Source organism: Equus caballus, chromosome 7 (genome assembly GCF_041296265.1).
Source record: "Equus caballus isolate H_3958 breed thoroughbred chromosome 7, TB-T2T, whole genome shotgun sequence".
Lineage (NCBI taxonomy): Eukaryota > Metazoa > Chordata > Mammalia > Perissodactyla > Equidae > Equus > Equus caballus.
The window spans coordinates 3,966,270-3,984,319 of record NC_091690.1 but is presented as its reverse complement, the minus strand read 5'-3'; the positions used below and the strand labels follow the sequence as shown (position 1 = coordinate 3,984,319).

General features: G+C 64.7%; 2 protein-coding genes and 1 pseudogene across 6 annotated transcripts in view; 1 reads left to right on the top strand and 2 right to left on the bottom strand.

Moving 5' to 3' along the window:
- CATSPERD (cation channel sperm associated auxiliary subunit delta) overlaps nt 1-1,959 on the bottom strand; it is a 41,747-nt gene extending 39,788 nt beyond the window's left edge. For 3 of the 5 annotated variants that reach the window (XM_070273530.1, XM_014741375.3, XM_023644519.2), the window contains exon 1: nt 1,243-1,366. The gene's annotated coding sequence lies outside the window, so the exon portion shown is untranslated. Of the gene's footprint in view, nt 1-1,242; nt 1,367-1,848 lie in introns of those variants that run through there. The other 2 variants (XM_023644514.2, XM_070273538.1) reach the window with 1 other exon arrangement.
- Nucleotides 25-18,033, top strand: LONP1 (lon peptidase 1, mitochondrial). The gene is made up of 18 exons (XM_023644511.2): nt 25-484; nt 3,645-3,733; nt 4,311-4,430; nt 6,175-6,403; nt 8,030-8,091; nt 8,501-8,630; nt 9,069-9,152; nt 9,698-9,918; nt 11,310-11,448; nt 12,254-12,432; nt 13,010-13,097; nt 13,252-13,374; nt 13,443-13,559; nt 15,373-15,513; nt 15,761-15,926; nt 16,573-16,790; nt 16,881-17,045; nt 17,780-18,033. The coding sequence occupies exons 1-18, from the start codon at nt 53-55 to the stop codon at nt 17,960-17,962; spliced, it is 2,886 nt and encodes a 961-aa protein (XP_023500279.2). The 5' UTR covers nt 25-52; the 3' UTR covers nt 17,963-18,033.
- On the bottom strand, nt 928-1,048 carry LOC111774513 (U4 spliceosomal RNA; annotated as a pseudogene).
- Nucleotides 18,034-18,050: the final 17 nt, after the last annotated feature.

Here is an 18,050-nt window from a genome sequence, read left to right as displayed (position 1 = left end):
CCGGGCGAGCGGAGATGACGCAAGTTCTGTGCGCCGCCAGGATGGCCGGGCCATGGCGACGTGCACAGGCTACGTGCGGCTGTGGGGCGCTGCGCGGTGTTGGGCGCTTCGGCGGCCGCTGCTGGCCGCCGCCGGGGGGCGGGTCCCCACCGCGGCCGGAGCGTGGTTGTCCAGAGGCCGGCGGACCTGCGACGCCTCGCCTCCTTGGCCGCTGTGGGGCCGATGCCCCGCGGCCGCGGGCCAGTGGCGGGGGCTCTGGGAAGCGAACAACCGCAGCGGCGGCGGCGCCTTCCCGGGTGGCGAGGACGCCTCCGAGGGCGGCGCGGAGGATGGGGCCGCGGGCGCGGGGGGCAGCGCGGGCGACGGGGAAGGCCCGGTCATCACGGCGCTGACGCCCATGACGATCCCGGACGTGTTCCCGCACCTGCCGCTCATCGCTGTCACCCGCAACCCGGTGTTCCCGCGCTTTATCAAGATTATCGAGGTAACGAGAGCCCTGCCTTGGCCTCGGTTTCCCCGGCCGCGGGGTGGCCCGAGGGATCGCTGAGCGCCCTCATTCCTCGAACCTTCTTCAAACACGGGACTTCTCAAAGGCTGGAGTTGGAATCCTTGTCTGCTCACCATTCGCTTGGTGAACTTGAGCCAGATTCCTCCCGTTTTTGGATCCCTTAAGGGGAGTTGAATCCGATGAGTGTAGGCCCGCCCACTCAGAGCCCTAGTCTTAGAAATCCGGTGCTGGGAAGCGACAGAACAGTATTGCGGCCCAGTTCCTTCTCTCCGGGTCTTGGGAAGAGTTTGGTAACACGCTCTCCCCCAGGGCGGTCTGCCTTCTGGTTACGAGTTCTTTTGGGATCAGGATTCATCTGTTTCTTAAATATTTCTGGCCGCTTAGCACGTGCCAGGTTCTAGGTGTTAGGGATACAGCAGTAAACAAAACTGACAAAAATTCCTACCCGGAGCTTATATTCTATTGGGAAAAGTTTTCAGTTAGCAATAATCGCGCCTGGGATAAACCTCATTGGCTGCGAGGCTGCCACGGCAGGAAGCTTGAAGGTTACATTCTAGCCGTATGCAGAGGCAAGAAACAAGATTAGTAAGGAAGTTAGAATGTGTTCAAAGGCTCCAGGTAGTACAGAGAGTAGTGGAGCAAGGATGGAACAGAAGGAGGAGGAAAGTGGGAGGAGGATGTTGTGAAAGGGGTGCAGGCATGTTTATTCATCCAGCGGAGTGTTCTTCACCTACCGCGTTGCAGGCACTGAGGATCCAGCAGCTAACAAGCCACACGCAGTCCCTCTGCCTAAGGAACCTAGGCTCTTGCGGAAGGGAGAGTCAGCGAGCCAAGAGCCACAAAGGGGGCGGGGTGGGGGGGAATACCAGGGTGATGTAACAGAAAGAAAGCAGCTGAGTGCGAGGGCCTTGGGTTTTTGGAGTGGAAAGGACCCAGATGTCTGCCTTCTTGCCCAACCCCCCCCCCCTTTTTTTTTAAATGCCGTGGACACTGGAGTCTGTGGAGGAGAAAGGTTGTTAACTCTCTAAGCAAGGTCACACCATGAGTCAGCCTCTACATTCACCCTCGCACTCCAGGCTCTGCTAGATAAATCTCAAGGATCCCTTGGAAAGGGGAGGGGACAGAAGGGGCCCCGCCACCTCCTCCCGCGCTCTGCTGACCGTGCGTCTGAGCTACCCCTCCCTGATGTTGACTAGTGGTTGTTTGCAGGGTCCAGAGCCGGACCCTGTGGGTTCATATCCTGGCTCCTCCACCCCTAACTCCGTAACTTGGGGCAGGCTGTTCCCACCCCACCCCCCGCCTCTGTTTTCTCATCTGTGCAATGGATGTAGTAACAGTACCTCATTTCTTAGAGCGGTGGTGGGAAGTCAGTGAGGTCGCGTGTGTAAAGGATTTAGCCTCATGGCTGGTCCTTAGGATGCCTCAACAGTAAGCTGCTGCTGGTTGCCATGTGGTCCGCTTCTGATGTTTCAGAGGCCTGCCCTAGAAGCCTTTTCCCGTCCTTGACCCCACCCCTAGCCGCCTTCTCCGCCCTCCCAGGCCTCCGGGGCCAGGACTGTTCGCCAGGTGTGGTGCCTGCAGTCCTGCAAAGTGGCAGGTGCCCCTTGTCCCCAGTGTCCAAGCAGAGACACCGTTCTTCCCAGACATTCTGCCTGCCTGCCCAGAGCCAGCCAGTTGGGCTAAAGGAGTCGCTGTGGATGGCAGGAGACGGGCATGTGGTATCCGCTGTATTTCTACTGCTGTTATCTCATAAATAACCAACGGGGATCCTGCCAAAGGGAGGGGACAGGAGCTGAGATATAGCAGTCAGCTGTCAGCAGAGAACTGGGGACGGCTTCTGTGGGACCCTGTAAATGTTTCTGAACCTGTTAGCAAAGCTCCACTTACTCTTGATTTTGTAGTTAACACTGTGTGTGGCTCACTTGCCCCATAGCTTCTCTTCTTACTAGTGGCGTCTGAGTATAGATCAGTGGCTCTTAATTTGTGGTGGGTCACGTACCCTCCCAACGGCTGTCGTGGGCCTTCTCCCTGGGAAAATGCATCTACAGAGTCAGGAATTCCTGGACTGTGAGTTCAGAGCCCCTGTTAGGGGCTGAGTTAAAACCCTGCTTCTCGACCATTGACACCACTTGGGAGCTTGTTTGAAATGCAGATTCCCAGGCCCACCCAGACCTCTTGTATGGAGAAACCGCAGGGCTGGGGCCCAGCCATCTGCTTTACAAATCCTCCAGGTAATTCTGATGCACGCTGAAGTTCAGGGCCAGGAAGTTTAATCAGAGGCTCACCTGGGAATTAAGACGGGCTTGAAAGAACCCAGCTGAGGCCTAAGGACATCCGTGCATCTCCCCATCAGACGTTTCCCAGCCCTCACTGCCCTTGAAATGACGTCAAGAGGATGTGTGTGATCCTGGGGGTTTTGAGGATCAATGATTAGGGTACAGATGTGACAAATATTTTCACTGGAAACTGGAGGAAGTTATGAGCCTGTGGGATGGGCCACATTCGAATTACACACATTCAGTGTTCTTCTCCTGACATTGATAAAATCAGAATGGTCTAGATTTTCGAGCCAAGACATTTCGCCACCAAAACAGCCCTTGAAATTGGACGTGAAATTAGTTTCTTGGTTCTGGCTGTGGATCTCCTTTGAGTTTTCTTCAGGAGGGGAGAAGAACTCAGGAATGCACCTGGTCAGCCCTGACTCGCTCCATTCTCCACATTGTTTTTTTTTGGTTCAAGGGTTCCCGGACCATGTTAGTGTCCTGGATCAGATTAGCATATCCCCAGAGGACACAGAAACTGGTAGAGCTGCTGTCACAGTGTCGGCTAGAGAGCCAGCCCTGACGGCCCAGCAGTTAAGTTGGGTGCGCTCCTCTTCAGTGGCCTGGGTTCTGTTCCCGGGTGCGGAACCACACCACCCGTCTGTCAGTGGCCGTGCTGTGGTGGTGGCTCACATGGAAGAACCAGAAGGACCTACAACTGGGATATACAACCATGCATGGGGGCCTAGGGGAGGGGAAAAAAAAAGGAGGGAGATTGGCAACAGAGGTTAGCTCAGGGCCAGTCTTTCCCAGGAAAAGAAAAATCAGCTCGAAAACGTCACCTGCGTTTCACTTTGGGGTGGTTGTCTCGCTAGGTTAAAAACAAGAAGCTGGTTGAGCTGCTGAGAAGGAAAGTGCGTCTCGCCCAGCCGTACGCCGGCGTGTTTCTGAAGAGGGATGACAGGTAAGGGGACGTTTTCCCTCACGCCTCTGTCGAGCCGCCCTGGAGCGGAGCTCACTGCAAATCCTGCCCTGTAGGGTCACCTGGAGCTCTGACCCTTGGCCTGAAAATCCCAGGCACAGCCTACAGGGGACAAGGCCAGAGCCGAGCCTCCGTCCTCAGTGTGGGTGCAGGCTCGGAGTGCTAGGCTTCGTGCACGGTCGGGACGTGGGGGCTAGGAGTCTCGAGGATCCCTGGGGTCAGAGCAGAGCTGGGCGGGCAGGTGTGGCGGCTCCAGATGACGATCTGTTGCCCTTCCGAGTTAGAAGGCGCCTTCTGAGCGGCTCTGTCATGGGAGGCGTGGGGTGGAATCAGAACTCCATCCAGTCCGCCCTGTCGGCCGGCTGGGCCCGGAACGGCTCCCGTGCGCAGGTCCGGGCAGCGCCCTCGGCTCCGGAGCCCCTGGGGGAGCGAGGAAGCGTGCTCGGTTTCAGGCAAGGCTGCAGGGCCGTTTCTCTTCTCCCGTCCTCCTTCTTAGTTGGGGACACCCCACTGAGAGTCAGAGCGCCCGTGCTGATGTCTTTGTGTCCCTGTCCCCCAGCAACGAATCCGACGTGGTCGAGAGCCTGGATGAGGTCTACCACACAGGGACGTTTGTCCAGATCCATGAGATGCAGGACCTTGGGGACAAGCTGCGCATGATCGTCATGGGGCACAGAAGGTGCGAGGGCCTGAGCGTGTGGGACGGGGCGGGAACAGTGGCCCCAGGTGCCCCCTGGGCCCCAGCAGCCACCCACCCTTCTTGGTCAGCCCTGCAGCCTTGTGCCCACAGTGACTAGGCCAGAGCTGGAGGTGGGGGCTGACACGTGTCCCCTGGACCCCTCCCTTCTCAGGGTCCCCTTGTTAAAGTGGCAGTATGGGTGGTCAGCGAGAAGTGTTTCTGTTGTGCACGTTATTCCAAAAAGCATCACAGAAACGAAGTAGCAGGTGCCCTAATGGTGCATGTCTGGGTGTCAGCCGCTCAGGTCGGGCTTCCCCCAGGGCCCGTGTCTGCGTCTGGCAGCAGCTCCTGCTGCACATTCGCTTATTAGCACTCGGTGGCTTTCTGCTCACCCAGACGCATCTCCTTGTCGGTCTGTGTGAAGGGCTTTGTCAGCCCAGGTTAATTAAGAAGAAGCCACGGGGTCAGCGGAGGGTCGAAGCTCTCGATGGAGGAACTAACCAGCTCTTCACATGTGTCCCGGGGAACGCTGGCCTCGCAAGACGCTTGCCAGGACAGTCCCGAGGTCGAATACCCACGGCAGACGTTTCAGTCACAAGCCGTTACTGTAGGAAACGTTCTGAAACGGCCTTATAGGACATGCTGGTTGGTGTCTGTTGAATGTGGAGCCTTCCGTCCTTTTTCCTCCCAGAGCCTTATTCTTGTGTAGCCGGGCAGCACCCCAGAACCCATTCAGGGGACGTGGGCTGTGCCGGGTGCTGGCTCTGAGGGTCGTGTTCCCAGTGCACGGAGTCCCCTCACGTGCCTTCCTCTGTTTTGGGGAAGCGGCGCTCCTCTCTCCTGGGAGGATCCGTGGCCAGAGGGAACAGAATAAGATGCTGCTCAAATGAACAGAAGCCGGTGGTGGCTCCTGAGGCTCCGCCAGCCTCTGGTGCTGCAGAGAGCGAGTTGAGCTGCTTCCTGCGGCCACGCCTCCTCGGTACCCACCTGTCCTGCCCTCCTTTCTCTGCACGTCTTGCCGATGTCCCTGGGCGCTAGTCCGCATCCCCAGGAGCTGTCAGGCCGCCTCTGAGGAAGGCATGGTATTAGTTACCACGTGACGGGAGAGCCAGCGGTGGAACACTGCTTGTTTCCACCACACCCCCGGGGCCTGGCGTCTGCCAGGGACTTGGGTGTGAGCGAGCGGAGACGCAGGCGAGGGGCCCGCCTTGGGAGCCCACCCCTGAGTGGGGGTGGGGGGACAGGAGCGTGGAGACAGGGCCCAGGTTGAATTCTGACAGTGGTGGGTGCCTTGGGGGGAAACGCACGTGGACAGGGCTGGGTGTGTGCGCAGGCGGGGCTAGGCCTCATGTGATGTGGCCGGGGGGCCTCTTCATGGAGGTCCTTGGATCGAGACCTGGATGACGCAAAGGAGCCGCTGGATGGCGCGTTCGAGGCCGAGGGCGGGGCAGGCGGAGTCCCCGCGACGGGCTGTGCTCGGCCATGCCGACCGCTCGCGATGGGGCCCTGGGGACTGCTGGCTTCTCTCTTACGCTTCTAATGTCTGGGCGACAGCGGGGTATCAGGGCGGGAGACAGAATGGGTGGGGTGGCTGGAGTCTGAGGCCTGAGGGGGCCGCTGATCTTGGGGTTCTGAGGAAGCGGCTGGGTCGCCAGCTCCAGGGACCCGGGCCCAATGGGACACGGGAGTCTCGCGGGGTCCCCTCCTGGCCTGCGCGGCTTCACCTCGCCCGCTCCGTCGGCAGGATTCACATCAACAGGCCGCTGGAGGTGGAGCCGGAGGAGGCGGAGGCAGAGAGCAAGCAGAAGGCCCGCAGGAAGGCGAAGCGGGGCAAGAAGGAGGCGGAGGACGAGGCGAGCGCCAGGCGGCAGATGGAGGCGGGGGTGGAGCCCGCCGCCGCCCCCGGCGAGGTGCTCATGGTGGAAGTCGAGAACGTGGTCCACGAGGACTTCCAGGTCACGGAGGAAGTGAAGGTAAGTCGGGGCTGCCCGTGGGCTCCCCTGTCTGCGCCCCGTGTCATGGCGCTCCGGCTCTGCTGGCACAAAGCGTCCTTTCCCGCCCAGAGTCCCGGGAAGAAACTGTCATCAGAGAGTAAACGGATATGCCGGGCCCTTCCGTGCTCGTGAGGGAGGCAGGCTTTGAACCCGGGTCCAGCGCCCCCACGCCCAGGGCACCTTCACTGTGACCCGCGGCTGCAAGACCAGAAAGAGCCAGGCCTCTGGCCACCTTGACCCGCAGCCCTAGGCTCTCGTGCTGGCGTCATGGCACGACGACAGCAGGGGTGGGGCACGTCCTTCCTCCCGCACTTCTGTGCAGGGTGTGGGCAGGTGACCCACCTCCGGGCGGGGGGGGAAGAGGAGGAAAGGCAGAGCTGAGCGAAGGCTCCTTGTGGGCACATGCCGGTGGTGGTGGCTCCCTGAGGAGGACGAGAGCCGGCGTGGCCCTAGCTTCCGTCTGGTCCTGTGGTGCTGGGGTGACAAGGACTCGGGGGCAGCCTCGGTGCTCGTGGGAGGGGCACCGCGACCCGCAGTGATGTCCGCCCGCGTGCTGAGGGGGCTCGGCCGCACTGCTCCTGGCCCGGCAGCCATCAGTCCCCAGGGCCGCACAGGGCCCTTCAGAGCAGCGATGACCCAGAGAGCATCCCCCAGTGGTGGGGACGTTCTGTGACTGCACCGTGAGCCCTTGTGACCTGTGGTGGCTGCGACCGAGGAGCAGAACGTCTGGTTTTGTCTAATTTTAAGTCGTTTGAGTTGAGTAGCTACCGATGGCGAGTGGCTGCTGTCCTGGCAGCACAGCCTGAGAGTGTCCTCGGGGGGCCTTGTCGTGGGGAGGGGATGGCGCAGCGCACAGACGCTCGATGGAAAGATTCGGGCGCCTCGGAGTTGCGCTCGTCCTTGCTCAGCGAGTGCCATGGGCCCCGCTGGCCTGTCCTGGCTCCTTTACAAAGGCCACCTCAGGCACGCAGGGACAGACACAGTAACTGGAGACCAGGTGACAGGCTGAAAAAGCCCGGCTGCGGCGGCTGGCGGCTCTGTGTCTGCTGGTGCCCTCCTCGGGGTACGATGCGCTGGGAGCCGCTGCCTTCTGGAAACAAATGAGGTGCAGGTTTTTACGCCACGAGCTGTGCCCAGTGGTCCTGTACTGGCCTCGCGCTAGCAGGGAGCAGCAGCCAGAAGGCACGCGGTGCCCATGGCACCCCAGTGGAGGGGGCCCTGCCTCTACAGAGCCCGGGATGTGGTCCCGGAGGGGACAGGCGAGAGCCGCGGGGACTCAGGCACGTCCCCAGACAGGAGTCTGCACAGCCTGGCTGTCCCATGGCTGAGGCTGGGGGGGGGGGTGTCGGCCGTGAGGACAGTGCTTACGACAAAGGAATGAGGAGGCCTCCCCCTCTCCCACGATGGCTCATCCTGAGGTCAGGGGTGTAAGGAGCCAGGTGGGCGTTAGTTGTTGCTCTTGTCTTGGGTCCCCGTGACTGGTGGATTCGGGCTCTGTCCCTGGGCCTCTGAGGCTGTCCTTGGCCAGGACCAGGCGGGAGGGGCTTCCTGGTGCCACCGCCCCCGCTGGCCCCAGTGACCCAGCAAGGCCTCCCTGCTCGCCAGGCCCTGACCGCCGAGATCGTGAAGACCATCCGGGACATCATCGCCTTGAACCCCCTCTACAGGTTGGTCTCTCACCTCAAGGCCGGGCGGCTCTGGCTCTCTCCACGGCTGGGTGGTGGGCGCTTTCTCAGTGTCGTCCTGCTGGAAGCCTTGCCGGGCGGGCAGGCGAAGGGTGAGGCTTCCCTGCCCAGGCTCCTTGCCTCTTCCCTGCTGCCGAGCGCCTGGTCTGGCTGGAAGCCTTGGTGGTCGTCACTGGGGTAGAGGTGGGACGCTCAGGAGGGGTCAGTGCATGGCTGTCCTGGGTCCCACGTCTGGGCACGGGGCGTTCGTCTTGGGACTCCAGGACGGGGCCCCACCAGCCCTGACCCTTGTGAGGCCCGGTGCGGAGCTGGCTCTGAGCCTGAGCCCGGGGCCCCGAGAGGGCTGCCGTCCAGCCCGGCCGCTGCAGTGGGCGTCCCTCTGTCCTTGCAGGGAGTCCGTGCTGCAGATGATGCAGGCGGGTCAGCGGGTGGTGGACAACCCCATCTACCTGAGCGACATGGGCGCCGCGCTGACCGGGGCCGAGTCCCACGAGCTGCAGGACGTCCTGGAGGAGACCAACGTGAGTGGGCCCGCCCCCGCCCGCCCCGTGCTGTCTGCTCTGCGCTGGCAGCCTCCCGATGTGGCTGCTGGCCCCCGGCTCTGTTGTGGAGACCGCTGCATGTTACCACGAGTCCTTCTGTCCGCATCCAGCTCCCACATTGTTTTTTGGGGCTGCATAGTATTCCACCCGGGCTGCCCGCCATGCAGTGGGCGGTGTATTTGCACCATGGCCAGTCTTGCTGTTATGTACAGCGGCTCTGCGAGTGTCCTCGTCCACACAGCTCATAGGCCTGTGGGGGGGGTCTCTGCAGCAGCGTTTCCAGAGTGGGGCTTGCAGGGCCCGTGCGTGCACGCCTGTACTGTAGTGAGGCCGAGCCAGGCCCATCTGCCCGGCGGCAGCCCCGCAGCCCAGGACACCGGCCCTGACCGTCCTCTCGTGCCTCCCCTTCCCTGGCAGATCCCCAAGCGGCTGTACAAGGCACTGTCTCTCCTCAAGAAGGAGTTCGAGCTGAGCAAGCTGCAGCAGCGCCTGGGGCGCGAGGTGAGTGGGCGCGACACTCAGCGTGTCCAAACTGAAAACGGCCAATCCTGGGCTGCCGGCTCCTCAGGTCCTTACCAGCCAGGTCGCTTCTCAGGTCGCTTCCTTAGTTTGTATGTTAGGGAAAAATTTCCTATCATACCTTCGCTGGGGAAAGCTGTGGGGCTGGCCTGGTGACACGAGGCAGCGTTCACAAGCACAGTGGGACCCCCGGCGGGCCGGCGTGGCCTAACGTGCTGACCTGGGCCCCGAGTCATGCCTGCTGCCCATCTCTTAGAAGGGTGCTCAGCACCCCTGGAGAAGTGTGGTGACACGTTGGCACCAGGCCGGCCTTTCCATCCTCAGGGTCAGCATTGAAGGGCGACCCCTCCTCCCAGAATTTTGGTCGTTTATTGCGTAGCCCAGCAAGGCCGGCACTCGAGGAGGCTTGGGGTGGAAGGTGGAAGGACTCGAGGCTGTGTGCACGGGCTCTTCTGTGTCCCCACTCACCTGGGGCCACCCGCGTGCCCTCCCGAGCCTGCTCTGACGACAGCCGCTCGGCCCCGCAGGTGGAGGAGAAGATCAAGCAGACGCACCGCAAGTACCTCCTGCAGGAGCAGCTGAAGATCATCAAGAAGGAGCTGGGCCTGGAGAAGGAGGACAAGGACGCCATCGAGGAGAAGTTCCGCGAGCGGCTGAAGGAGCTTGTGGTGCCTAAGCACGTCATGGACGTGGTGGACGAGGAGCTGAGCAAGCTGGGCCTGCTGGACAACCACTCCTCAGAGTTCAAGTGAGCCCACGGCGGCCGGCCCTCGGTGGCCCTGCCCCTGCCCTGCCCTGGAGCATCCCGTGACCCCGCGGGGTCTGCACGCCGACCCTGAAGGCCCGGAGGGGTCCCTTGGGCACGCTGTCGTCGTGGCGGGCGTTCTCGTGTTGCCCCCATGTCACAGATGAGGGAACCGAGGCTCAGTGAGGTTAGGGTGGCGAGCAGGGCCTCTGTGTGGGCGATGGGGACGGGGTTTGAACCCAGGGACGTCTGGCTCTAGGCCAGCGCTTCCAGCCTGGACCCGGAGGCCCTGAGCCGTCACCCCAAGGCCGCTCCTCCCCTTGCCTCCCTCTCGCCGCTCTGAGTGAGCCAGGAAGTGAGCGGTCCTCCTGTGTCCCACCCTCGCCTGGCGGTCATTGTCCCCACCCCCCGGCCGCGAGTCGGGTGCTGCCCGGGGTCTGGGATTCTCTGGCTCTGCGTGCGGCCCAGGGCCCGGGCACTGTGCCGGGACAGCGCGTGGGCTGGGCAGGGCGTGGGACAGCCCCTCTGAGGGGACCCGAGCGGGCCCTGAGTGCCTGCGGCCAGGCCCCCTCCTGGCTCAGGGGGTGCGGGAGGCCGGTCTCCTTCCACAAGGACTCTGGGGGACACTGCTCCGTCCAGACACTGCTGGCGTCTGTGCCAAAGACCCCCCGACATCTCGCCCTCGGGCAGCGAGCGAGCTTCTTGCTATGGTCACAAATGACCGTCGACTCAGTGCCCTGAACCGGCGCAGGCTAACCTTGCGGGCTGGCGGCAGAAGCCTTAGTCAGGCGGGCGGCGGGGCGGGTCCCCGTGGAGGCTCTGAGGGCGCCCGTTCCTGGCCTTGTCCTGCTTGTGGAAGCGTTCATGGCTCGGGGCCCCTCCCTCTGTCCTCAGAGCGCAGCGCTCCAGCCTCTGTGTGCCTTGTCACACCTTCTCTGGCACCGTTCCTGCCTCTCTCTCGTGAGGACCCTTGTGAGGGGAGGGGGCTCTCTGAGGCCAGGGCGGCTGCCGTCCCTGGTGCACAGCTCCAGCCCGGGCATCGTTCTCCTGGTGGTGCTGACCTGCCCCCCGTCCAGGCCTCAGTTTTCCCACCTGCCCCGGGGCGGGTGCCTCCCCTCTTCTAGCCCCGCCCCGTCCTTGGTGTGGGGCCGCTCTGAGCCGTCCCCATGCTCGCCAGCTCTGGTCCGGGGAGCAGACCTCGCGCCTGTGCGAGGAACCGGGCCAAGTCCTCCCGTGTGGCCGGGCCAGGACGGCTTCTCAGAGTGGTTAGCAGCCCCGCCGGCCGAGCTGCCCTCGGCGTGGCCCCCGCGTCAGGCGCGGAGGGGACCGGATGTGGATCTGCGTGCCCCGTGCTGCTGGGTCCCGCTTACCCACTGTGGTCTGTCCTCCGGCAGCGTCACCCGCAACTATCTGGACTGGCTGACGTCCATCCCGTGGGGCAAGTACAGCGACGAGAACCTGGACCTGGCCCGGGCCCAGGCGGTGCTGGAGGAGGACCACTATGGGATGGAAGACGTCAAGAAGCGCATCCTGGTGAGGCCCTGCACCCCCCGGGGAGGCCCTGCACCCCACTGGGGTCTGGCCTGATCCTCCCTTGGGCATGCATGTCCCGGGCACCCGGTCCCTGCATCCCGGGCGGGCAGGCGCTGACAGGCGGGGTCCGTCGTGGTCTGAATCTCTGCGGGGGTGGCGGGCACCTCAGAGTCTGGGGCCCAGGATTCCCTGTGCTGTGGGGAGACCCAGAAGAGCCCCCTGGGAATCTGTAGGTCTGGGGCCACGAGGGAGCGGGCTTGCCATAGCGAGGCTGGCGGGGTCAGCAGGGTGAAGGATGGTGGGGGGTGGGGGCCTCTAGAGGGACCGGCTGGCTTTGGAGCGGCTAGGAAGTGTCAGGGGCAGCCCGTGTGCCCGGGCCAGCCTGCTCTGCTCCGAGGAGCTCGTGGGTTTACCAGGGGGATAAAGATCGTGCTGGACACAGCACGAGACAAGGGCTGAGACCGGGCCGGCGGCGGGCTGGACTGGAGAGGCTGTCGGGACCCAGGGTGTGGCAGGAAGGGCCTGCTGGGCGAGGGCGCTGCCTCATGGGCGTGGCGCCGTGGTCCCCCACACTCGACCGTCCGTCCTCGCGTTCTCCTGGCGTCTGCTCGCCCTGTTGGTGCCACAGGCTATCCCTCCCGGTGGCAGATGACCGCTCCAGTCGGCTGAGCCCCTCTGGGACAGGCCTTGTCCCTCTGGCAGCCCCCAGGAGCCTGAAAGGCAGCGTGAAGGCAGCGAGGCTGCTGCCAGGCTCCACGCGTGGAAGGGCGCGTGCTCACAGGAGCCGGCCCTGCCCTGCCCGCAGGAGTTCATCGCTGTCAGCCAGCTCCGAGGCTCCACCCAGGGCAAGATCCTCTGCTTCTACGGGCCCCCTGGCGTGGGCAAGACCAGCATCGCCCGCTCCATTGCCCGCGCCCTGAACCGCGAGTACTTCCGCTTCAGCGTTGGGGGCATGACCGACGTGGCCGAGATCAAGGGGCACAGGTAGGCCCGGCGCCTCCCCTCGTGGCTCGTCCCAGCCCCCTGTGGGGTTTCATTCCTCCTGGGTCTGCTCCCCTCTGTGTTAGAGAGATTTCAGTGGGGGCAGCAGACTCCATTCACACTGGAGTAATTAACTGAAAAGTCCAGGCATCGATGTGACTTCAGGCCTGGCTGAGTCCAGGCGCTCAAAGAACGCTGGACCAAAATCTCAGCCTCTTGACCAGCGGGAGGGCCCCTCAGCCAGGCTGTCAGTTGGTGGCTACTCCCTGCCCTCTCCTGGCAGGCCAGGCACTGTGGGCTGGGTTTCACCGTCTGGATAGGAGGTGCCAGCTAGGGGGCTGGGTCTGAGGGAGAGCTGGCAGCAACCCTGCGCCCTCTGCCTTGCCTCTGAGCTGGGGGAGGGTGGCATGTGTCTGCACTGGCGGGCATCAGGCGGTGCGGGTGACGAGGCCCTACAGACGGCCGGCGGCCTCCACCATGGCCACGGTGGGTGCGTCTCCCTCCTGCCCCCTGGGCTGAGCTCTGGGTCCCAGGGAGTGGGCGGCGGGTGAGGCTGCCGCCCAGCTGTGTGCTCCCACAGGCGGACGTACGTGGGCGCCATGCCGGGCAAGATCATCCAGTGCCTGAAGAAGACGCGGACAGAGAACCCCCTGATCCTCATCGACGAGGTGCGCGGCCCTCCATTCCCGTGGTTCCCGAGTCACCTGGGTGGCCTCGCCCCCGAGGGTCCCTGCTGCCCTTGCCCAGCCCCGCCCCGCGCTGGCCTCCCCGCCGAGTCCGGGGAGCAGGACGGGCGCCCACAGCCACCTCCGCTGCCTGCAGGTGGACAAGATCGGCCGGGGCTACCAGGGGGACCCGTCGTCTGCGCTGCTCGAGCTGCTGGACCCCGAGCAGAACGCCAACTTCCTGGACCACTACCTGGACGTGCCCGTGGACCTGTCCAAGGTGCGTGTGGCGCCCGGCCCGGGCCCGCGGGCGAGGCGGCCGCCGGTGCTCACGCGTGCCGCCCGCAGGTGCTGTTCATCTGCACGGCCAACATCACCGAGACCATCCCCGAGCCCCTGCGGGACCGCATGGAGATGATCAACGTGTCGGGCTACGTGGCCCAGGAGAAGCTCGCCATCGCCGAGGTGAGGCCGCCCTTCCCCAGGGCGCCGTCTGTGGGGGTCCTGCTCGTGAAGCTTCCATTCACGAGGGGGACACGCGGGATCTGCCGTGCAGTGCGGCATGAGGTCACCCAGAGAAAGTTATAAACTGTGTGTGTGTGTCCCCCACCCCACGTGTGGCCACCCTACGCCTGCCCGTTCTCCAGCCGTGTCCGCACTTCAGCTCAGTGCTGACCCTGAGCACGGGAAACAGCCTCGGCCGCGGGTTCAGGGCACGCCAGGCCTCTGACCTCTGACCCACCAGCCACGAATCGGGGTTCCCACACTCCTCCTGGGGTTTGAGAATTTGCTAGAACAGACGCAGAGGGGAAGGGGCAGGGCCTCAGCCTCCCTGGGCGCCACCCCCTGTCCCTCGGGTTCCTCCACACCCCACTGTCGCGGGGCGTTGTCGGGGTTCCCGCACGTGGGCACGATCGAGTCAGTCGCTGGCCACTGGTGACGAGGTCACTCCCCAGCCCCTCTCCCCTCCTTGGGGGTCGGGTGGGGCTGAGAGCTCATCCCTCTGACCCCGGGTTGGTCCCCTGGCCGCCAGCCCCGTCTTCCGAGGGTTGCCTCCCTCGTTAGCATGAGCTCAGGTGTGGCTGAGATTCAAGGGCTTCTTGTGACTGACAGACGCCTGTCACCTGTCCCTCCCTGGGAGGCTCCCAGGGTCTGGGAAGCTGTTGCACCGGGACGTAAATCTGGCTGTAGCCCGCCCTCGCGGCCGCAGCTCGGGGAGCAGAAAGGGGTAGCCTGCGACCACAGCGGCTTCTAGGGCCCCTGGGGTCGTGAGCTCAGCCCCATAGCAGATTCACCCCGAGTGCCCCGGCCTCGTGCCCACCCCGCCTGGCCCCGAGGTGGCCCCAGGTCCCCCAGCACCTGCCGATGGGGCAGTGCTGGCTCCCCGGGTGTGTGAGCACGGAGCCAGCCTAGGCGGGCCCCGGGGGTCTGGGTCTCAGACGGGCGTCGCCCCCTCCTGGTTGCGGGAGGGTCCCAGCCTGGAGTGGGCTCAGGCCTGCTCTCGGCCCGAGGGGCGGTGGAGGGGAGTCTTGTGTTTCTGACGCGGCGCCTTTTTTCTGGGGGGCAGCACATTTCTCCCTGAGCCCTTCGCAGCCGGGTGACGGGCTGGTCCCAGCTCAGGTGTCCCCTGGGGGCCGGGAGGGGAGGAAGAGCAGCTCTCGGCTGTGGTTATTGCTGGGGTGTGGGGACCCCCACCATGTGCTCCATCCACCACCAGCATGGAGACCCAACTGAGAGAAGCAGGAGTGGAGCCTTGAAGGGACCCAGGCCAACCCTGCCAGTTGGCAGATGCACTGACGCACGGGGCTCTGCCCACAGTCGGGGCTCGGCACAGTCTGTCTAGTGACGGCCGTGTGCAGAGGTCGGGCTGGGCCGTGGGGGACCGTGGAGCCTCTGATGCCCTGTCGCTGTCTGCTGAGTGTGGTGGCTGCATGATCAGCCGCCACACAGGCCCTCGGTCTGTATGTGGGTGAGCCCAGGGAGGCCTTCCTGGAGGAAGCGCCGTCTCAGATGCCATCTGGAGGGTGGGCGGGAGTGGCAGCCGGGCAGAGGCCTGGAGACTCGGGAGTGTGTGTTGGCGGCAGGGCAGACTCACCGTTCAGGGCCCTGGCGCCCTCCCTCATGGCCTTGGGCCTCCTCCCCCATGAGGGCTCAGCTCAGGGGTCACCTCCTGGAGGCACTCGCCCCATGAGGGCCAGAGATCCATGCGGGCCGGCCCTGGGCCCCTCAGGGATGGCGCTCACCCACGGGGTGCTGACGGCGCTCTCCTCCCTGCCAGCGGTACCTGGTCCCGCAGGCCCGCGCCCTGTGCGGCCTGGACGAGAGCAAGGCCCGGCTGTCGTCAGCCGTGCTGACGCTCCTCATCAAGCAGTACTGCCGGGAGAGCGGCGTGCGCAACCTGCAGAAGCAGGTGGAGAAGGTGAGCGGGGCCAGGGGCTGGGGGCGGACGGGAGTCAGTGTTTCACGGGGGCAGAGCTGCAGTTTGGGAAGATGGAAGGTTCTGGAGACGGAGGGGACGGCTGCACAACCGTGTGAATGTGCTTCCTGCCGCTGAGCCGTACACTTAAAACGGTTCAGAGAGTGACTTTGGCGGCGCGTAAGGAGGAAGGAGCTGTGGCGGCGGGTGGGCTCCTGCGTCCCGCCCCGGCCAGCGCGCTGTCCCCCAGGTGCTGCGGAAGTCTGCCTACAAGATCGTGAGCGGCGAGGCCGAGTTCGTGGAGGTGACGCCCGAGAACCTGCAGGACTTCGTGGGCAAGCCTGTGTTCACGGTGGAGCGCATGTACGACGTGACGCCCCCCGGCGTGGTCATGGGGCTGGCCTGGACCGCCATGGGTGAGCTGTCCCTTCCGCGGGCCCTGGGCCAGGGGCTTGCCCTCGCTTCTGCGCCCTTCCCAGTGACGGGGTGACAGGCCACAGGATTGGGGCTGATCGAGAAAAAGATGGGGCCTCGAGGTGGCAGCAGCGTCCACAGCTTTATTTGGGGGACACTTGGACAGGTGTGCGTGCGGGAGGGTCCTCCAGCACGAGCAGGGGAGGAGGGCAGGGAGCGCCGGGCAGGGGTCGGAGGGGGCGTCCGTGTCCCGAGACGTCCTTCAGCCCCACACAGGCAGTTGGAGGGCGGGGTCCTTGACAGCCCAGGGGTCGTCTTGGGCCAGCAGGGCTGGGCGCAGCTTTGTAGGTGCATGAAGGGTGCAGGCTCCAGGTGGCAGGATGGCTGTTCTGCAGGAGGGACCTGAGCTCAGCCCTGGCCGTGCTGAGGCCTGCAGCGGAGGCTGGTGCAGGGCCATCTCTGGGTCCTTCCTGTATCCTGGTCCCTGCAGGTGGAAGCTGCTCCCTGGAGGAGGTGGTGTGGGCACAGGGTGGCCAAGTCGTGACGGCTGAGGGAACGAGGGCTGGGGAAGGACCAGTGTAGCAGGCAGAGGGAACAGCAAGGGGACACCCTGAGATGGCTCAGGGTTCACCGTCTGGCCTCTCCCAGGAGGCTCCACGCTGTTTGTTGAGACGTCGCTGAGGCGGCCGCGGGACAGCGACAGCAAGGGTGACAAGGACGGGAGCCTGGAGGTGACAGGCCAGCTGGGGGAGGTGATGAAGGAGAGCGCGCGCATCGCCTACACCTTTGCCAGGGCCTTCCTCATGCAGCACGACCCCTCCAACGAGTACCTGGTGACCTCGCACATCCACCTGCACGTGCCCGAGGTGAGCCCCATCCCGTCGTGGCCCCGCACATCTGGCTCCAGGCAGCCCCCTGCCCCGCTGCCCCCACCCACCGCCTCTCCCCGCCCGCAGGGCGCCACCCCCAAGGACGGCCCGAGCGCTGGCTGCACCATTGTGACGGCGCTGCTCTCCCTGGCCATGGACCGGCCCGTGCGCCAGAACCTGGCCATGACCGGCGAGGTCTCCCTCACGGGCAAGATCCTGCCGGTGGGCGGCATCAAGGAGAAGACCATCGCGGTGAGCCAGCCCCCCACCCAGGGCTGCCCCAGCTCAGGACGACACATGGCTGCTGGCCCTGGGCCTCGGGAGGGAGGGGGCCGGCCCGTTACAGCCCGGCCAGAGCCACGTGGAGCTGGCTCTTAGCTGCACCTCCGTGTGGCTCTCAGCTTTGCCAGAACATCAGTGAACGTTCTAGGCCTCTGCATAGGAAGACTCCCCATCTGGGCTTCTGGAGGGCAGGAGGGGGCTCCTGTTTGCCAGCTGCCCACTTGCCCGGCACTGAGGGCAGCCGAGGTGCAGAGGCTGGGCCGGCCTCATGGGCGCTGGGTGGGCTGGGAGTATAGTGGCCGGGGGCTGGGTCCCTGCCCTCTGTGCCCAGCTCCCGTCTGACCCCGTTGTTCCCATGTGGCCCTGGCTTCTGTCCCCACCCCGCCCCCCTCGTGCTCCTGCAGAGCCTGCCTGATGGGGACGTCCCCAGGCAGGCCACGCAGGGTGACAAACGGGAACCGCCCACCAGGAGTGGAGTCAGGCTGAGAGAAGGCAGGGGGTCCCTGAGCCGGGCTCCCGGCGCCCCCTGCACGTTGGGCAGGACACGCAGTCACTCTAGTCCAGCTGTGGTCCTCCAGCTGCACCCCGAGTCCACGCCGCGCGGCCCACCCCACCGCCGTTAGAGTCCCCCAGCGGCCGGCGCGAGCAGGTCCCCGGGCCCCCGCGGGTCGGCCTGACCGCGTCCCGTGTCCCGTGTCCCGCAGGCCAAGCGCGCGGGGGTGACGTGCGTGGTGCTGCCGGCCGAGAACCGGAAGGACTTCTTCGACCTGGCGCCGTTCATCACCGAGGGGCTGGAGGTGCACTTCGTGGAGCACTACCGCGACATCTTCCACGTCGCCTTCCCCGCCGAGCGCGCGCCGGCCGAGGCGCTGGCCGCGGAGCGGTGACGCGGGGCCTCCACCGGGGCCGGACTCGCTACCGAATCATGATTGCGATTAAACCGATTGTAGGACTGCGATGCCGCGTGTGTGCAGC